General features: G+C 44.0%; 1 protein-coding gene across 3 annotated transcripts in view; it reads right to left on the reverse strand.

The window, feature by feature from the left end:
- Nucleotides 1-1,011: 1,011 nt before the first annotated feature.
- LOC128324974 (cytosolic non-specific dipeptidase) overlaps nt 1,012-19,732 on the reverse strand; it is a 40,228-nt gene continuing 21,507 nt past the window's right edge. For all 3 annotated transcript variants that reach the window (XM_053250240.1, XM_053250239.1, XM_053250241.1), the window contains exons 5-12: nt 15,422-15,510; nt 10,731-10,931; nt 9,618-9,702; nt 6,346-6,506; nt 5,789-5,953; nt 3,908-4,049; nt 1,987-2,134; nt 1,012-1,789 (exon numbers count right to left, since the gene is read on the reverse strand). In XM_053250240.1, the coding sequence (XP_053106215.1) occupies nt 1,720-1,789; nt 1,987-2,134; nt 3,908-4,049; nt 5,789-5,953; nt 6,346-6,506; nt 9,618-9,702; nt 10,731-10,931; nt 15,422-15,510 (1,061 nt within the window). In that variant the 3' untranslated portion in view covers nt 1,012-1,719. The remainder of the gene's footprint in view (nt 1,790-1,986; nt 2,135-3,907; nt 4,050-5,788; nt 5,954-6,345; nt 6,507-9,617; nt 9,703-10,730; nt 10,932-15,421; nt 15,511-19,732) is intronic.

Raw genomic sequence — 19,732 nt, forward strand, 5'->3', positions numbered from 1 at the left:
CAGAGCCCTGTGGTTGTCTTTTGTAGAATACAGGAGGGGTTTACCATTGCCTCCTCTCGTGCAGTATGAGATGATGCCTTTCAGCATCTTCCTATATTGCTGCTGCCCGATATAGTACCAGCAGGGATTCGAACCAGCAACCTCCATTGGGCAAATGTTAGTCAAGCATTTCCCCACTGCGCCATTATGTGGCTCTGAGAAAGGGCACTGTTACCTTCATTTTAGAGGTGGCGGGGATGGTGGAGGCGGCTGTGGTGGAACCAGTGGTGGTGGCTCCTCCAAACCCCTGCCAGCCTTGCAAATGACAGCCCAAGCCAGCTGCAGCCTGGTTCAGGCCTCTCTGCATGTGCGGAGATTTTTGTGACCTCCCCGCATGCATGTAGCCAGCCTGGGCTGTCATTTGGCAGGCTGGCGGGTTTGTGTGTGGAGCCTCTGCTGCCTTTTTCTTCCCCCTGCCTTCGTATTAATATAGGGAATGCCCTTTACTTGTGAAGAGGAATCCTCACCAGATTCCCCTTTACAAGTTTACCCCCTTAACCGGTCCAATTCAAACTCTGACTGGCTAATTCCTCAGGGGGGCGGGGGGGGCGGTCCGGTTCAAACTCAGACCTCCCAAACCGGGCCAATCCAATTCGAACCACACTTTGAATCCTGTTAGCTGCTGCTTTGTATCTCATGGTTATATTGTATGTTTTTAAACTTTTACATTATATCTGTATTTTTATATTCAATTTGAATTCTTATTGTGTAGTTTTATTCCATTCTAATTCTTATTGTGTAGTTTTTAAAATTGGTTTTATATTTTTTTGTAAACCACCTTGAGATTATTTTAATGAAAGGTGGTGTATGTAAATTTAACAATAAATAAAATAAATAAATAAAGGCCAGCTCGCACATCCCTAGAAGGGACCTTGTAGGTCTTCTAGTCCAATCTTCTATTTAGTGCAGGAAACTGCTACAGAATCATCGCTATTTTCTTCCTTTAATGAAAAAAACCCATCACAGAATTGGTAGAGCCAGAGTTTTTTTATTTAGCAGCTTTCCATGTACAAAGAATGCCTTAGAAAAATACCAATTTGTTACTATTATCTGGAGTATTACCACAATAGCAGGCTCTGCAGATCTTGATGGTAACCGTCACAAAATGTTTAAAGAGACACAGCAAAATAGCAGTCACAAGCCCAGTGGGAAAAATGAAGAACTCCTTTGCCAACGTATCCATCTGCCTCAACAACCCTGCCCCCATCCAATTCATCTCAAAGCTTTCCAAGATGACTTTGGTGTGAACTTGTGAAAAGAGCACATGGTTCTTTCCTGGCAAGTGATGACCTCAGATTCTGGTCTGGTAACATTTAAAGCTATGCAAGTATGGAGAAGCTGATGAGGCAGTAATGAAGTATTTGTGGCCACTTGTGTTAGACTTTGGAAAAATTGGGTTCCACAGATAACACTTTCACATCTTCTGTTTGGAACAATAGGTAAGTAGAATGGAGATGTGGTACTGCTTGGGATGATGTACACTCTTTAAAAAGAAAAAGACATCTGTGTCTATAAAGTGCTCAATATGGCATTCAAAATTTTTTTTGCTAGGCATCTCAGTGTGAATTAGTCTGGTAGGAGAAATAGAAACAAAATTAGTGCAGTTTCAAGGTTGCAAGAAAGTACATTTGGGACCTGGACGTTCCTCAGAGCAACTTCATTTGCAAGAATGATTCAAATTCACTCCTTCAGCTGGGCAACTTCATGCAGGTACGCACCCAACAGTTTGACACCTTGAATATAATTGTACCTGGAAGTTAAGAAGAAATTTGGTATTAATACAAGGAACAAATATTACAAATCCAACCAATGCCAGTATAATCTAAAACTATGTTATATGTTCACGGAACTGACAAACAAAGAAGGGAACAGAGCTATTATTCCAAACATCCCATCTTAGAGGTGCATTACTTAAAAGCATCTTAGGTATCCTCTTCCAGGCCTTACCTGTTGAGTTTCTCATTCTGAGAATGGGCGCCATCATCTGCCGACCCAACAGGCAGCAGCATTACATTTTTGCCTGTTGCTTCTTGGAAGGTCAGAGTGACAGGAATGCTTCCTCCCTCTCTGGTCAAGTCTGGCTCCACTCCAAATACTTGGATGAAGGGAAGGAGAAGTTAAAATGGTCTTCGCTTTCTATACCATGCATCCCCACTGATACTTTTAATATTTAAGAAGAGGCCAATCCTCCTTTTAACACACCATCACTAGTAAGTCTCTTATATGATAAATATCCCTCTACAAATATAATTTTTGCCTCTGTGAAAATTGCTGCTTTACTTCCAGCATAAGTAATACCTAATGCTAGTACTACTAAGCTGGATATTTTAAAACTGACCAAGGTAGCTTTTGGTGGCAAAGTGACCCAGGCTTTAAACGCTAAAAAAATAATTTCTCTCAGGGATCATTTTGGCATCTGAAAGCATTTGCTCCTTAAGGAGCCAATCCTTTACTAAAATTTAAAGCAACTGCTTGGGACATGTAGAGCAGGAGTAGGTAAAAAGTAAATCAGGACCAACTGGTAGAGAACTGGATGATTTACAGTACATTGGAAAGGTTTCCCCGATTCCTAGTTGTTAATAGGAACAACACTTTTTTTGCTCTAAAACTGGCTGTTAGAATCCCTAATGATAAGTCATTCAGCTGACCTGCATGTACAAGTACAAACTGACATTTCAGCATATAGCTCATGGGTGCAGTATGCAATTGACTCCACCCCATTTTGTACCTGCTCCAGCCCTTTGCCACTACCTTGCGCCTGGTTGTGGTTCGTGGACCTTGGGCTTCGGTAAAAAAACAAGGTCTGTTTATGCCTGATCCAGAGTACTCACTCCCTTCCCACACAAACAGCACATTATTCGTCAAGTGGCCATTGTGAAGTTGGCAAACACTAACCACATGTTAGTACTGAGGGATGCAACAGGGGCTAATGTCTGAATATACTGAAAGTTAGTCAAATTAGACTAAGTGCGTCTGATGTACCATTGGGGATGCTTGAAGCAGGCTGAACAGATGTAAAGTGATCGGCAGAGATCAGAAGGGTAAGACCCTGTGCACCCAGTGACAGCAGTTTGGGGTGTGAGTGTCAGAGAACAGGGAGAACACACCTTTTTAAAACGGTGAACATCGCCACCGCTGGTGCCTGGCATCCTGCAGGAAGCTCAGGAAACCTACATAACATCCTGCAGGGAGCCTGTCCCACTCCATAGCTGGCCTCCTTGCATGTGAGGTGTCCATCTGAGTGGTCAGCACAGAACTCGACTGCCATGCTGACCACTCAAATGGTTGCCACACATGTTGGGAGGCCAGCTGAGTGGTGGAGGCAGGCGACCCCCCCCCCACGGGATTCTAGGTCAGCCTCCTGGGCTTCCTGCAGGATGCCGGGTGCCAGCAACATTTGCCATTTATTAAAAAGTTACCCCGCTCCCATTTTAACCCCCCCCCGTGCCAGAACTGCTGTTACTAGGTGCACCAAATATTCTCTCTCTGTGACTCTAGTCATTTGTAGATCTATGAGGTTATCATTCCCCATGCTTCCCAGAGGGAGAGTATGCCCACATTTTCCAGGAACTTTATGGAATTTGCCAGGGTTTTCCATTATTTTGGTAGGTGAGGTCTGGAACCTACCTGCAAAAACAGACTGTGTCTATCTTTTGTGATTTGCTCTCTCTCTCTCTCTCTCTTTGTGAAAGACAAAGTTATGAAAACCCTAGATATCTAATCAGGTTTTATGAGCTCCTTTACTCTACTATAAATATATGTAAATAGATTCGACATGCAGAGACCAAGACCTTTTGCTTACCCTGATATACTGCTTTTTATGTATTGGTAGGCCTCTTTGATCTTAAACAATGCAGACTATACTGACCTGTTCGCATAGCTCTTCTGCCAGCCATATAGTGGGGATGGTTGAAATCTGACACCCAAGGTTTTCCACCATGGCCCAGGTATACTTTGAACTTATTGGGACTGTGCAGCTCTGCAAACTTTTTGTACAAGTAATCTTGAACCTATAATCAATACAAAGCCTATAAATAATATAATAATAAATACAAAGCATTGACCAATCAGGACTTCTTGACAGGAAGCAGAGCTAGACTTAAATTCCATTTTCACCTCTAGAAAGCAAAGCAAGATTCATATCTACAACCAAAGCACTAACTATCCCCACACTGTCAGATTTAGTTCCCCATGTCATTGAGCTCAACACCTTTCATAGCAGGGGCAGGCCTGAAACTGTTTGTATACAAATATCTTATCCACCGGTTGTACATATATTCCTTAATACCCTGGACGCAATGCCCAAGAGAATGCCTAGTCCCCTGGAAATAAAGTATTCCATTTTAAGAAATTTGTGGATAGAGATTATGGTGGGGGGTGGGAAAGGATTCAAAGATCACACCTGCAAGAGCCAGATAAAGCAGCAGGCATTTGTAGGGCCATCCCAATCATAGATACAGAGCTCCTGCTCCCTCACCCCCAATCCTAAACTCAACAGCAGCTCTTGCTACTAGAACATTGCTCTAATTTGATATTTGATGATTTTAAAATGCTGCTGGTTTAGACTAGAGTTAAGGCTCTCTCATTCTGGCTCAACCTCCACAAAACCAGGTGACTGGAACCTAAAGCTAATGGCTTAATAGACATGCCACAATGTCACAAGTTGTGCTGGCTTCCAACTTGCCCTCCATGCACCCACACTTTTTCTTGGTCTTTGAGGCCCAAATCAAGATGGGGAGGATGGAGTGCCAGGAACCAGCAGTCAACTCTGTGAAAAACGTATAGTGTATTCAGGCTTTGTGACTTAAGGAGGCTGTTCTCACAAGTGGTTTTGCTAGCTTGTGAGAACCAATGGGCTTGAGAGCGAGCCCAGTGGCCCCACGGCGGCAAGCCCGCCTACGTAGCCACCTCCTTAAATGAGGTTAACGCAGTGAGAGCTCTATTAAACTTGTTAAATTGCTCATGTGTCAACTGTGGCTGCTTGCAGCCATGCTCGGGGTGGGGGGGAGCTCAGTGGGGCAGGGTGCCACATGGCAGCGCTTCCCTGCGCCTGACCCCCGGAGCTGCCAGGCGAGCTGTGGCCGGGCACAGGAGTGCTGGAGACAAGCCACCCATCATCTGGGTGGGCGTCTGCCTGCCCAGAGCCTGAAGGAGGATTGCCTGCGGGGAGGTAAGCACTTTTGGACTTCCTCCATGCAAAAGAGGGTAACCCTTCCCACCTGATCATGAGAAGAGCTTCAAGGTATAAAAGTTTATTCTTTATACAAGAGAACATCAAGTAACTACTAACCAGTTGCTTTTATACCACCACTGAAATTTAATAACTATTAGTCTTGTCTCCCTATACTAACAGTTTAAGTTCAATGACTTTTCATTTGTAAGGCACTGGTGGCCATATACAGTGTTCAGGTTGATGTACAACTTTGCCATCAGAGAAGGTAAAAGTAGTGGTAAGATTATCTAGACCAATCAACTTCAGCTTTTTCAACAAGGTCCCACCTTTCACCCAAATCTGCATGTGACTTTTTTTTTTTAGTACACTCATCTTTCTGCTTCTATCTTCCAATCCCCTCTTTCACTTCCTTTCCTTTTAAAAAGAATTGTTTTTTTTTTAAAAAATGCATCATCTTAGGTTAGCCCTTGATCTGGTTTTGGAACTCGAACCACCAGCTGAAGACAAATTATCTCAACAGCTCAAGCAACACAGAGTTTATATGTGTGTGCACACACTGCTCCCCCACACCCATACCTGTTTGGACACAACTTCTGGAGTCATGTCTGGCACCAGTCTGATTGAAAATTTGCCTGTCACTTTCCGTGGAATCACAGTTTTAGCCCCTGATCCTGAGAAAGCTCCTTCTATTCCATGAAGAGATAAGGATGGGTATCGCCACCTATGCATCAAGACATCTTTCTAAAATAAAAAGATTTTAAAAGAAAACACATATTACAGTTGCATTCCAAAAATCAGCCATGAGCATTCTGTCTATGAGAGAATGATGTAGTTAGAGCCTATTGGGCCAACCTAGGTAGCAGAAGGATTTACAAACTGTCAGGTTTACAAACTTGCAGATTTCTCCACCAACTTGAATTGGTCATTTTATCTACTCTGTTCCTGCTTTCCTTTGAAGACAAGATGGCAACTACCAAAGACTTAATAATGGACATGCTACAGGAATACCTTGCTAATGGCAATTAGGACCCCAACCTCTCTAGTCTCCATGCACCAAGAAGAGTGTCAGGGAAGTGCATAGCAAGAGTGATCTTTTACACCTAGAGGATCTGAAACCAGAAGACCCCTTGTACCTTTGTGCCATGCAGCAGTCGTGTGGCTCCTATATCCTTTGCATACTCTGCCAGATCAAAGTCAATTTTGTCATAAAGCTGATGCTCCTCATCAGTAAGGGAAGCCACTGCATCATAAATGCCAGGAATGAGGATCTTTCCTTTTTTATCCACTAGGGAGCCTGCAAGGCAAAAAAGACATGGAGAATGTGAGGCGGCCTGATAACATCAGAAATCTTGAAATGCAGTTTACTGGTTTTTACATCTTCATATTTTGGTATAAGATACTAAAAAAAAAAATTGTACTGGAATGGCAGTTCAGAGGAGAAGCAAAAATGGAGAATGGTGCACCCTAGGCAGAACCTGCTCACCAAATGCCAACAGAGGGAGAAGAGAAAACATCCTGTTTTTCATGGGCGTTTAGTTTCCTCAGCAATTTAAAAACAAACAAAGACCACACAGTTCTGGCACTGATATTTTATTTGGCTGACAGCTCTACCAGCTAAGCAATCTGTTTTACAGCCAGTTCATACAAATCTTCTGGGGGATTATGTTGATCAGCCCAGGTTCAACGCAGCGGTGGCCATCATCTGAGCACTAGTCCACTGTGTACCCGTCTCTTGCTGTAGGACACCAGTGCCAAAACCTTGGACTGACAAGAACTCAAAAGATTGAAAAATAAGCCCCCTAAAATACCATGTTAACCAGCTGTTTGCATGAAACAGTGACGGGGCTCAAATATTTTCCTTTCATTTAGGGCCAAACTACATGTTATAATAAAGGGGTGGGGGATCAGAATCAAAACTAAGGCATTGAACCCTTTCCTACCATTGTGCCATGCAGTGGGCAAAGATCACCCCCTGGAAGCTGCAATTAGCCCCACAAGGGAAGCTTCCATTGGTACCCATAGAACCTCCCTACTGGGGCTAATAACAGCTTCAAAGTGGGGAGGCAACTTTGTAGGACTGTGGCTGAGAATGGCCATGGACTACAACATGCCCTCTTCTGGCATGTTGTAGTCCCAATCCTAATCAGGTCTCTCCCTCAGCTCCACTATTATTTATCTTAAATTCAGGGCCAGATTTGGCATTCATCATAATACATGGTTTGGCCTTTACTGAAGCTTATTTTGAAACATTGCAAAGTTGGCTCCAACTACGGCATAACTTTAATTTGCCTTCTTTAGTTCTCAAATTAAAGATTAGCCAACATTACCTAGTGTTCTCAAATGTAACATAAACAAATTATAGTTTGCCATGAGTTTGCAGAGGTGACACATGCCAAGCCCTTCGTTATAACTGCTTGCTCATGAGAGGTTGCAAAGATCCATCAATTCTCACAAGGTTTTGCTACATGTATTTGTACAGTAGTTATTAATTTCCAAGAGTCTAGAATTAATTGCTGTTTGTTAAGACCAAAGGTTCTTCCCTTGAATACAATCTTCTTGGTTCAGAGTTTTCACTTGTTCATCTACTTCAAGAGGCCTTTACATTTTTATTTCTAGAGCCAAGAAACCTTTGGCACAACTGTCAACCAAGTCAATTTGTCAGCCAGGATTCAGGGCCAAACTTATAATGCCAAAGTGAAGACTGAGTGGATATGAACTGAGGCATGGAAGTAGTCATCTGAGTGACTGCATAACACAACCCTTGTCCAATGCACCACCAACATACTATTGGATGATCTACAGCGGTGCAGTAGAAGTGCGTTTAGTTTCATGTAGGGCGAAGCAATCACACAGTTGCTTTAGCAAATGGCTAAAGCAGTTCTAATCCACTACAAGCTGACATGCCTTTCAGTACTGAGGCAACACACGTGCCTATTCATTCAGACTATTCACTCCATGTGGATTAAACACACTAGAAAAGGAAACAATATGGATACCTATGAAATACGAGATTACCTAATAGGGCAGGGCACCTCGCAAATGATGTGCTGTCCTGGGACCACCACCAGTCCCTGTACTCTTGCTACCCTCAACTCATTTCTCGGCCCTCAATTCCTGCCTGTAGGCTTCCAGCGGCCTCTGGTGGGCCACTGTGTGAAACAGGATGATGGACTAGATGGGCCTTGGGCCTGATCCAGCAGGGCTGTTCTTATGTACCAATGGGAAGCGGGAAGGGGAAATGCCAGCAACTATTCCCTGCAGGCATGTTTTCTTACAAACCCATGCATGCACATGCAGAAAGTTGCAAGTGGCAGAAGAGTAACTAATGCAGGGGTGGGCAAGCTTGGCCGTCCAGCTGTTTAACTACAACTCCCATCTTCTCCAGACACAATAAACTATGACTAAGGAAGATGGGAGTTGTAGTTCAACAACAGCTAGAGGGCAATGGCCCTGCTGGGCAATGGCAAAGGGATAGGAAAATCCTTTACAAAGTGGGCTTGACAAGCTGGGGTGTGAGAGGTACCTGTAGAAGTAAAGGATAAGGTGCTTGCTGGTAGCAGCACTACCCCCTACCCCCGGCAGCCCACGTGGTGGTGGCGGCAGCAGCACTCACCTGGCCTCTGCATATACTGCTGGGTGGGGAGCGCTGCTGCTAGTAAGCACCTTACCCTCTACTTCTACAGGTGCCTCTTGCTGCCCTCCCCCGGGCTTGTCAAGCCCTCTTTGTAGAGGATCCCCCTATTTCCTTTACAAGCAATGGGGAATCCTCACTGGATTCCCCTTTAAGTAGCAGCATCAACCGTCAAAGTGGTTCGAAGCAAACTGGGCTCAATTCAGTTTGACCGCAGATCGGGCCCCTTCCCCAAAGGCTGGTCTGGCTCACGACAGAGCCACTTGAATTGGCCCAGTTCGCATCAGACCATTGGTGCACACCCCTATTAAGAGGCTTCCCAGGCCTCGTTAGGTGTCTGTTGATACACAGGAATTTTGTATGCAACTACCAATCCACTCACTTGCCTCTTACATACTGCCAATTTTCTTTTCAAATTGCTGCTGTTCAGCCAATGCCTTGCATGAAATTTACATTGAAGCTACAGATAGATTTAAATTATCTGCCTCAGCATGTGGAAGGAACAGACACACAGCCAAGAAAGAACCTTACTATGCTCTGTATATATCAGCTAGATCCAGATTATTTAAGTATACCTTTATCCTACAAAAAGATCTTTGCCCTCTCTTTAAAACTATAGGCAGTCTGTCAACTATTAATTTTGCCATCACCATAAGCTTTTAGGTGTGTCATATCAAGCTCTTTTGCAATGAAAAGACCTTTGAACTACAGCAAATTGATATTTCTCTTTCCATTTCTAGAAGATTCCTATTTGTGCTGATGTGTAGCCCTTACCCATCAGAGCAATAAGATCTGTCATAGCTTCATGTACCGAACCACCATATACTCCAGAGTGAAGATCCTTGTCACTGCATTCCACCTTTATGCAAGAAAAAAACAACACACACACTGACAGTCACATGTCTTTTGTATTATTTTAATCTTTCAGAGCTTTTTGACAGCCAGTGACTTGTAACACTATTGCACATGTCAGAGTTAAGTTGCTGGCAGCCAGGATTTGAATTGCAAGAGTAATATGGCTACAGTCTGTTGCAAATTAAGATTTTCTGAAACAGACATTTCACAGATAGAAGAGCTACTGAATTTTAGTATCCTGCTCATGCTCAAAACCCAGATTGAGAGCGGCCCAGTTCAGACATCACATCAATGGTCCAACAAGCCAACTCCCTACAAAGCAAGATTGCAAAACAGTTTGATCCTGGTTTTCAGGGAATGATTTAACTACTGTCTCCCAATTCAGATGTCACAGCAACCTGTAAGTCAACAGACAACGAAGTTTTCTATGAAGCCAAGGCCACAAGGAAGAGGTGGGGAAGGAGGAAGAGCTAAACCCCATCACTACTTCTACTCGCGCTAAATAGTTATGACTGTTGGAGCAGGAACATGTACCAGAACCAGGCCAGTCTGTTTATGAATAGCTGTAAGAATTGCTCTCCAAAACCAAATTCCCAAGATTAGTTTTATAATGTATATATTTATAAGATTTGCTTTTATAACAGGACTCCTACACATGCCTGATTATCAATGTTTATATTTGCATACGACTTAACATTTGTTTAAAATTAAAAATAAAATAAAATTGAAAAGTGTATATCCGGTGCAAGTTAAAAATAAAAATTCGAGGCAGTTTAAGTCAAGAAAGTAGAAACAGAATAATAGTGAGAAAAAACAAGCTATATAAATAATATACATAAATATTAAATGAAATGCTACTGAAAGATCAAAACCCCATGCATTTTATTACTTTCTGCATTCTCTTCTTCATAGAAGCCAACTGGCATGCCAATACAAGACCCCAAAACTTCACAATCTCAATATTTTATTTGCTAGAATTGACAATATGCCCCCTGGTTTCTCAGGAGGAATATTCACTCTTTGGTTCTTTACCTCTATGAAGTAGTAGCAGATACCCCTGAGGCCGTAGGTGATGCAGGGCTTCTTCTTGCCCAGCCAGTAGTTATCAGAGATACAAACATAGTCTACATCTTTGAAGAAAGCATCTTTCTGTGCAAAAATCAAGTCATCAAGTCCTTCAGACCCAGACTCTTCCATACCTTCAAAGCAGAACTTGACGTTCACTGGTATTTCCTGTAGGGAGGAAACAAAACAGCACAATCAGAAAAATGTGGGAGAGTTACATACACTCACGTTCTTTCTGACCCCACACAATCTCTGTCTTGTGTTGAATGTGTCTCTGTCCCAGACCAAGGTCACACAACCACAAGCTTTATGGCTGAGCAGGGATTTGAATCTGGATTTCCCAAAGCCCAACACTCAGGCACTACACTAAATGAGCAAAAGTACAAATCTATACACATACACAGTTACAGAATCAATAGCAGTGGTCTGAATGGCACAGCATAACCTTAACCATAGCGTACCAGGCACTAGGTTAAAATGAGAGCAAGACCATCATCATCCGTGTGTGAAACTGTTTAGAGGAATATAACACATTCTGAACCATCTATTAAATTCATACATTTGCCCTTTCTAGTTTATTAACCAGAAGGAAACTGCAGAGGTTCTGTATGGGCCAGTTCAGCCATCAAACAGAACTATGGTTAAAGCCTGGTTCCACAACAAGCCCAAGATCTGGTACCAAACTGTTCCCCGTCACCATGTGAGAGCCTCCAAGTTAGTCTTTTTTGGATATGAGTTAGAAATAAACCAAGATCAGTTATGATGTCTGAATGGACCAATCTTGCTTTATTCTAACCAACCCCTGCTAACTTGGCAAAGTGGTACCTTTTAACATGGTGATTCTCTTTATTTAGCAGGGGGAGAGAAACTGGCCCTATCCACCCGCCGCACAGTACCTCCAGTGACTGTTGCTGGTGTCTGTCTGATGTTTCTTTTTAGACTGTGAGCCCTCTGGGGACAGGGACAGGGATCCATCTTATTTATTTATTATTTTTCTGTGTAAACCGCCCTGAGCCATTTTTGGAAGGGCAGTATAGAAATTGAATAAATAATAAAATAAAATAAAATAAAATAATATTAATAACTTCCCTTAAATAAAACAACTGTGAACTAAACATTTGAAGCAGGTTTCATCAGTTTGGATCAATTTGTTTGGATCAAACCAAGATCAATTTTGATCTTGGTTTGCTTCTAACCTAAACTGGAACTAGAATTCCTTGGAGGCTTGTGCAGGTGGGATGTGTGAACACATGTGCTCCCAAGCCTCGGGGACATCAAATGGAACGAAGTTTTAACCATGCTTCTGCACAATGTCTGAACTGGCCCTGTGCCTGACCTGGATAAATAATATTCTACCAGCCTTAAATCAGCTAGCACAAGCTGTAAGATCTAGCAGCAGGAATAAAGGTGCATATTCACACTCAGTAATAGTGCATACAGAAAGTCTAGAATGGTGGGAGCAGTTAATTTATATATACACAAACACCATACTGAGTAACTGCTTTAAGTGTACTGTAATTTTATATTTTATCATTGTTGGATACCTTGGGAGGGTCTTTTCTTTGACAGAAAAACAGAGATAGCAATCAATAGCTACCAGGGCTTAAACTTTTTTTCTCTTTTTAGTATCCTACGAGCCTGGTGTGGGGATCTAAGTAGGTGCGGATTATACAAAGTTGTTTTTACATAGATTTTGTCATTTGTCTTAAAATATCACTTCACACTGTGCTCTATTTGCCAACTGGCTAGTGCTGAGAATGAACTATCTCAGCCAAAACACATACAGGAGGACCTTGTTAATCGTGGGTCTAGCACTCATGGTTTTTGCATGCCTGCCGTTGGATAATTAGCCCCCGACCACAGTATACATGGAAAAAAATGTGGTGGGAAGGGTTAAACCCATATATCCGCGGGTTGGAGGTGGCCAGAAATGACATCGGAGGTCATTCCTGACCACCAATGTGTGTGTGTGTGTGTGTGTGTGTGTGTGTGTGTGTGTGTGTGTGTGTGTTCATTTAGTTGAAAATAGGGGGAAACCTACAGTTTATGGTCCCCTGGATGCCCCAGACTACTCCACAGTATTGGGGGGTGATTTTTTTGGCGGGGCTGTGATCTTTGGCCTATTTTCAGCCCCGTGGATGTCCTGGACTACTCTGCAGCATGGTAAGGCAGTTTGGGGGGTGATTGGGGTCGGGCTGCGGCAAAACCCATGATTTTTGGCCATTTTGAGTGGGAACCTAACTCCCATGGAATGCCCCTGTGGAGTGGAACCCGCACTAATAATGAGGTTCTCCTGTATTGAGGGAGCCCTGGAGATACATGTGAGTCTATGAAGTCTAGCTGGCTGTAACAGGCTGCCACATCAACTCCACCAAAGAGTCTAGTGAGAGGAGGAGGAGCAATGAAGATGTAACAAAGTAGCATTATCTCACAGCTGTATTTGATGGACTAGGCCAGGTCTCTATGGTATTTTTGCATATATACTCTGCAAGTATGTGGGAATACATGTGTGGGCTAGTTTTTTTAAATTTTAAATAACCTAAATGCTAATTTCCGTTGGTTATACTCAGGTGTAAGTTATACCCATGTGCAGGGTATATATGCAAAAATATGCTAGAGACCCGGCCTAATCCATCAAATATGGCTGTTGAGATAAAATCACTACAACTCAATTGCTCCTCCTCTCACTGGACTCTGTGGTGAGTTGGTGTGACAGCCTGTTACAGCCAGCTATACACTTCATGGACTCTCATGCACTTCTAGGACTCCTTCAACGAGTTATTGGGAGAGGAAGAGAACATATGAAGCTGCCTAACACTGAATCAGACCACTAGTCAATTTAGGTCTGTATTGTGTGCACTATCTGGTAGTGGCCCTCCAGGATTTCAGACAAGGGTTTAAACCTGCCAGGGATTGAACCTGGGACCCTTTACATGTGCTCTACCACTGAGCGACAGCTTTGGGTGCTGTTACTACTGAGCTCAGCAAGGAGATGTAGAGCTAAGGCGGGAAGAAAGTAGAGCAAGGGGGGGGGGAATGGAACAGAGCAAGGCAAACAATAAGTGAACCAAGAAACGGGGAAATTGAAAAATGGGGTCCAGAGACCTGTCGAGTGGAAAAATAAGAGGGGTAGCAGAAATGGAGTGCCAAGTGTGCTGTGTGCTGTAGTGACCAGCCACTCCTCCTCCCTAAAGAGTTATGTCCTGACTGACATGCTGGTGAACTCCAGGGATCAGTCAACTAGCACAGCAGGTAGGTGGGACCTAGAGAGCCATTGGAGAGGAAGAAGGGGTTTCTTGGTTAGGAGCTGGCTGGGGGAGCAGGGAACATGTGGCCATGAGCTGCAAGAAAATCTTTCTGTAAGTCCAGGAAAAGCCAGGAGGGCAGGAAACTTGAATCCTCAACTATGGTTTGGTGAGTTCAAGAAGAAAGCCAGGGCTTTTGGTTTTGGGGGGTTAGTTTAAGGAATAGTCTATTTAGTCAGATTTCGCATTTGATTTTGAGTTTCTTTGGTGTGCTTGCATATTCCTGATACTGGTCTATTATTGTTTATCTGTAATGTAACCAAACTTTTTATGTTTGTTCTTTGCATTTTACACGCCTCTCTGACTGGATTTTTAACTCAGGAAAGTTGGGGCTGGAAGGAGGATCTCATTCTGGTGTAACACATCTCAGACATTCAGCAATTCTACCAGTTTTCTCACCACATGTAGGCTTGCACGTGGGGAATTTTTGAGTATTTTTCCTATAGCAAAAGAAGGAGTTTCCCCCTAGGATTTCTACCCCAAGCCCAGGGAGAGACATTGAGCCGGGTCTCACGATCAGTGAGAACCGGTTTTGGAGAGTGAATGGGGAGAGCGGGCTAAGCCCGCTCTCCCAGCACACGAGCAGGGCAGGAGCCCTGGGCGGCTGGATTGGCTGCCCACACGATTGCCGGCTCTCTGATGGAGCCGGTGGGGGCTGGGGGGAGCGGGGGCCAATTGGCCCCTGGAAGCTCCAGCATGTCCTGCGCGAGCCGAGACCCCCGGAGCCAGGAGGCGGCTTTTTGCCTCCCCTCCGGAGGTCTCCTCATGAGTAGCCGCGGCACGGAGCCACACCGCAGCTACTCACAATGGCACAATACAGCCTCACGATCACAGAAGCATCCACCATCACAGCTATGTTGCTTCCCTGTTCACACAAATGCTGCTTTAAATGTAAGCAGTGGGGTGCAACTATATTGAGTTAACAGCATTGCAAAAGTAGCCCTCATTTGCGCAACTAGGCTAGAGGGAGAATTATTGTACCTAGCACTTATTATTAGACAGAATATTTAGATCCGCCTTGAACTTGCCACTCACCTATGGTGAGCAACAATTGCCTGGAATAGCCAACCACACAGGACTATGATGGTGGCATATGAGGCTTGCTCTTTTCTAGCCTTAAACTACTAACTTTCAAGGCTAGAGAGTCCATCCTGATTAGCGCTGCCCTGTCGCAACCTTATGGAGAGACGCAGCAAGCCTCAAGATCTGTTGTTCAGCAGATAGCTTACATAGCAGGCTTTCTGGGTCTAATTTCAGATTCAGTAGGCTTAATTTTTATCTTTAGCGATAACTGTAGCCTAACACAAAGGTCAGGAGCTTAATCTTTTACTAACAAAGCAGGTTTACCCATACCTGTTTAGTTTGTTGATAAGCCTCCAGGGCATTCAGCCAGGCAAGGACTGGACCTTTGTCATCGGTGGACCCCCGGCCATAGAGCTTTCCTAAAGCAGCCACAAACAACAGAAGCAGTGAGAACTCCAACTCAACAGTAGCTTGAGTCACCTACTGTTCACCCTCACAAGAAAGGCTGTGGTGTGTAATGTATATGTCTCCTTTGCATTTTGTTTTTGTGTCTCATCAGCTTTATCTTGCTTTTGCAAACCAATCTATTTTATTTTGATAAGTGCAGCAAATTGTTACCTGCATGCATGAAACTCACATTAAAAACTACAGACAGAACTATGATATCCCCCTCTTTCTAGAGGAGAACTGGTCTTGTGGTAGCAAGCATGACTTGTCCCCTTAGCTAAGCAGGGTCCACCCTGGTTGCATATGAATGGAAGACTAGAAGTGTGAGCACTGTGGGATATTCCCCTCAGGGGATGGAGCCGCTCTGGGAGGAATAGAAGGTTCCAAGTTCCCTCCCTGGCTTCTCCAAGATAGGGCTGAGAGAGACTCCTGCCTGCAACCTTGGAGAAGCCACTGCTAGTCTGTGAAGACAATACTGAGCTAGATAGACCAATGGTCTGACTCAGTATATGGCAGCTTCCTATGTTCTCAAGTAGTGGGGCACACATGTATCAATCTGCCGTTTGACACCCACAGGAGCTGTCATTCTTGCCACAGAGCATGCCCACATATCTCTTAAGGTAGGGGTTTCCAACCTTGGGCCCTCAAATGTTGTTGAACTACAACTCCCATCATCCCCAGTCAGGGTATTTTAGTCCAACAACCAGGTCATTCCAGGTTTGCTGTATTATATCAACTGAAGTAGATGTAGAATTCCAGAATTGATAAATTGCACCTGTGCTACAGGTTTCAGATTAGTCACTATCTAACCCACGTCAAGCACTCTTGGCACAAAATAAGTAGTTTAAAAGTGTGACAGCACCGGGGGTCCACAAATTTAGGCTGAGCTTACTAGCCTGCCATTATGTGTGGTCACCAGCAATCCCCTCCCTTCCCTCAAATTTGTTTCTGGCACACAGCTTAGGAGAGAAGCCTTCTCATTTGCACTGGAATATGAAGAGGGTAAGAAACAGAGGGAGCCCCCTCTGACTGGTCAGAAAGGTTTCCTACTCCTACTCAAAAGTGGCACTGGAAATGAGACCTCTGGTGAGGAGATCTGTGTGGTGCTGGGTGTCTTGCTCACCCTCCTCAATAGCGGGGACCAGGGCTGGGGGCACTCATCACTGGCCAGCTGACACATAGATTTGTGGATGCCTAGTGACAGCCCAGGTTATCAATTCAACAGTAGACCTGCACAGATTCAGATCCATGATCGGCCTTTCTAACTGCCATGAAAGGAAGTGCCACACATCCTGTTGCTCAAACAGTTTCTAAATCCTAACATGAGCTTGGAGATGGCAGGGACCAGGGTAAAGTAAGCTGGAGCATTCTCAACATGGCCTTCTTTCCTCCCTCAGACACTGTTGCTAGTGTCTAGGCAGCAAAGGCAGACAGGCACTCTATCCTCCTTGCTGAGCACCTTTCTTTTCTCCCCCTCAACTGTACCCCCTGCCTGTGTCTCATTTACTCCCGGGGTAATGTACCACAGGTTGATAAACGATGGTCCATAGGATCTAAAATCAAAATCTTCCTTCAAGAAAGGTACCATATAAGGGCTCTCTCTACCTCCCAGTCCCTTTGAATACATTTTGAATTTGAAATACTCTCCTTTTTTATTCTCTCTTCCCTCCCCCCACCGGCCAATGGGGGCACAGTTCCCCATGACAACACAATTGCCCTTGACAACACTTCTCACTTGATGATAAGAAGATTGCAAGCAAATCAAAAGCCAGTTCCACAAAACTAATCAGCAAGGGAAAAACAGCCGTTCAAAATGGTGCTTGAAATGTCAAAAAGTTTCCATCAAAATGGGGGTGATTCTGCTCCAAACTCGAAACAGGTCCTTTAAGTAGAGGGCATTCTGTTTCGAGCTTGAAACATTCAAAACAGCCCATTTGAGTCAAAACATTCTGCACATCCCTATTGTAAAACAAACGGCTTTGGAGAGCAGTTATGCTAAAAGTCAGAGCTGTGCTTTTAAACAGAATTACCCATGAACTCTTAGCAGAGGCATTTGTTCTTTCTAGGAGAAGACTATACTGTAAATGCATTTCCTTTTACATAAGTTTGGTGTAGACACTGGTATAGGGACTGGAGTAAAGAAGCAGTTCCCTTTTTAAATAGAGGTATCTCATAAGATTATTGGATGTAAGTACATCGTTATTATATGTTTTATGCAAGGTTGGTAAATGTTTTAACTATTTATTTATTTAATCACATTTGTATACCACCCAAAACACAAGTCTCTGGGGGGTTTACAACAATACAATAAAAACAACAAATAAAAAGGTTAAAACATTACAACAATTTAAAATTTAAAATCTTAAAACTATTAAAAACACAACTAAAACAATATCTGATTAAAAGCCTGGGTGAACAAGTGTGTCTTGACTGCCTTTTTAAAAGTTGTAAGAGATGGAGAAGCTCTTATTTCAGCAGGAAGTGTGTTCCAAAGCCTCAGGGCAGCAACGGAGAAGGCTCGTCCCTGAGTAGCCACCAGACAAGCCAGTGGCAACTGCAGACAAACCTCTCCAGATGATCTCAATGGGCGGTGTGGTTCATAGCAAAGAAGGCATTCTCTTAGATACCCAGGGCCCAAGCTGTTTAGGCTTTATAGGTTATAACCAAAATCTTGTATTTTGGCTGGAAACTTATCGGCAACTAGTGTAGATCTTTTAAGATAGGAGTGATATGGTCTCTCCGAGATGACCCAGAGACCAACCTGGCTGCTGCATTCTGGATCAACTGCAGTTTCTGGACTACGTACAAAGGCAGCCCCACATAGAGCACATTGCAATAATCATTGGAGCTGACCAGCAGATGTACTACTGTTCTGAGGTCATTTATCTCAAGATACGGACGCAGCTGGCATATCAGCCGAAGCTGATAAAAGGCACCTCTGGCCACTGCCTCAACCTGGGATACCAGGGAGAGGTTTGTGTCCAGAAGCACCCCCAGATTGTGTACCTGTTCCTTCTGGGAAAGTGTGACCCCATCCAGAACTGGCAGATCAAAAGTCTCCCGAGTTCCAAGCCCACACAATAAGTACCCCCGTCTTATCTGGATTCAACCTCAGTTTGTTATCCCTCATCCAGTCCATCACCACCTCCAGGCAGGCATTTAGGGAGATTATACCTTCTCCCAATGAGGCTGACATGGAGAAATAGATTTAGGTGTCATCAGCATACTGATAGCACCCTGCACCAAATCTCCTGATGATCTCTCCCAGCGGTTTCATGTAGACGTTAAATAACATCGGAGACAATATGGAGCTCTTAGGGACACCATATGAAAGTTCACATTTTGAGAAAGAGCAGTCTCCAAGGGACACCATCTGGAACCTGCCCCAAAAGTAGGAGTGGAACCACTGCAAAGCAGTGCCCTCCACTCTCAACTACCTTAGATGCTCCAGAAGGATACTATGGTTGATAGTTTTGAAAGCCGCCAGGAGGTCCAAAAGGGTACACTTCCTCTGTCAATTCCCAGTAAGAGATCATCCATCAGGCTGACCAAGGCAGTTTCCACCCCATAGCCCACCTGAAAGCCCATCTGAAAGGAGTCTAGATAATCAGTTTCATCCAACTGCCTGGAGTCGGGAGGCCACCACCCTCTCAATTACCTTGCCCAACCACGGAATGTTGAGACAGATCTATAGTTGCTTAACTCTGAGGAATCCAAAACAGGCTTCTTCAGAAGTGGTCTAATAATTGCCTATTTAAAGCAAGGAGGCATCCTGGGGCCCCCTCAGAGAAGCATTTATGAGCTCTACTAGGTCTTCTACAACAACCTCCCTGCCAGATAGTATTAGCCATGTTGGGCAAGGGTCAAGAAAACAGGTGGTAGGCTGCATCACTCCAGGCAGATTGTCTACATCCTCATGAGTCAAAAACTGAAACTGATCCAGCCTGACCACATAAGAAAATACTGCAGTGATTGTGGGGTCTAAATCCGTTGGCCCAAATACGAGATATTTGATCGACAAAAAACTCATTAAACATGTCACAGCGGGCAACAGATGGTTCCAAATTATGATTCAAGAGAAGAGGGGCACTTTCTAGCCCTCTCACAACCCTAAACAACTCCGCTGGACAAGAACTTGCAGACACAATATGGGCTGAAAAGTATCGTTTCTTTGTTGCCTGTACTGCCAGAGCA

The sequence above is a fragment of the Hemicordylus capensis genome, chromosome 4, assembly GCF_027244095.1.
Source record: "Hemicordylus capensis ecotype Gifberg chromosome 4, rHemCap1.1.pri, whole genome shotgun sequence".
NCBI classification, from domain to species: Eukaryota; Metazoa; Chordata; class Lepidosauria; order Squamata; family Cordylidae; genus Hemicordylus; species Hemicordylus capensis.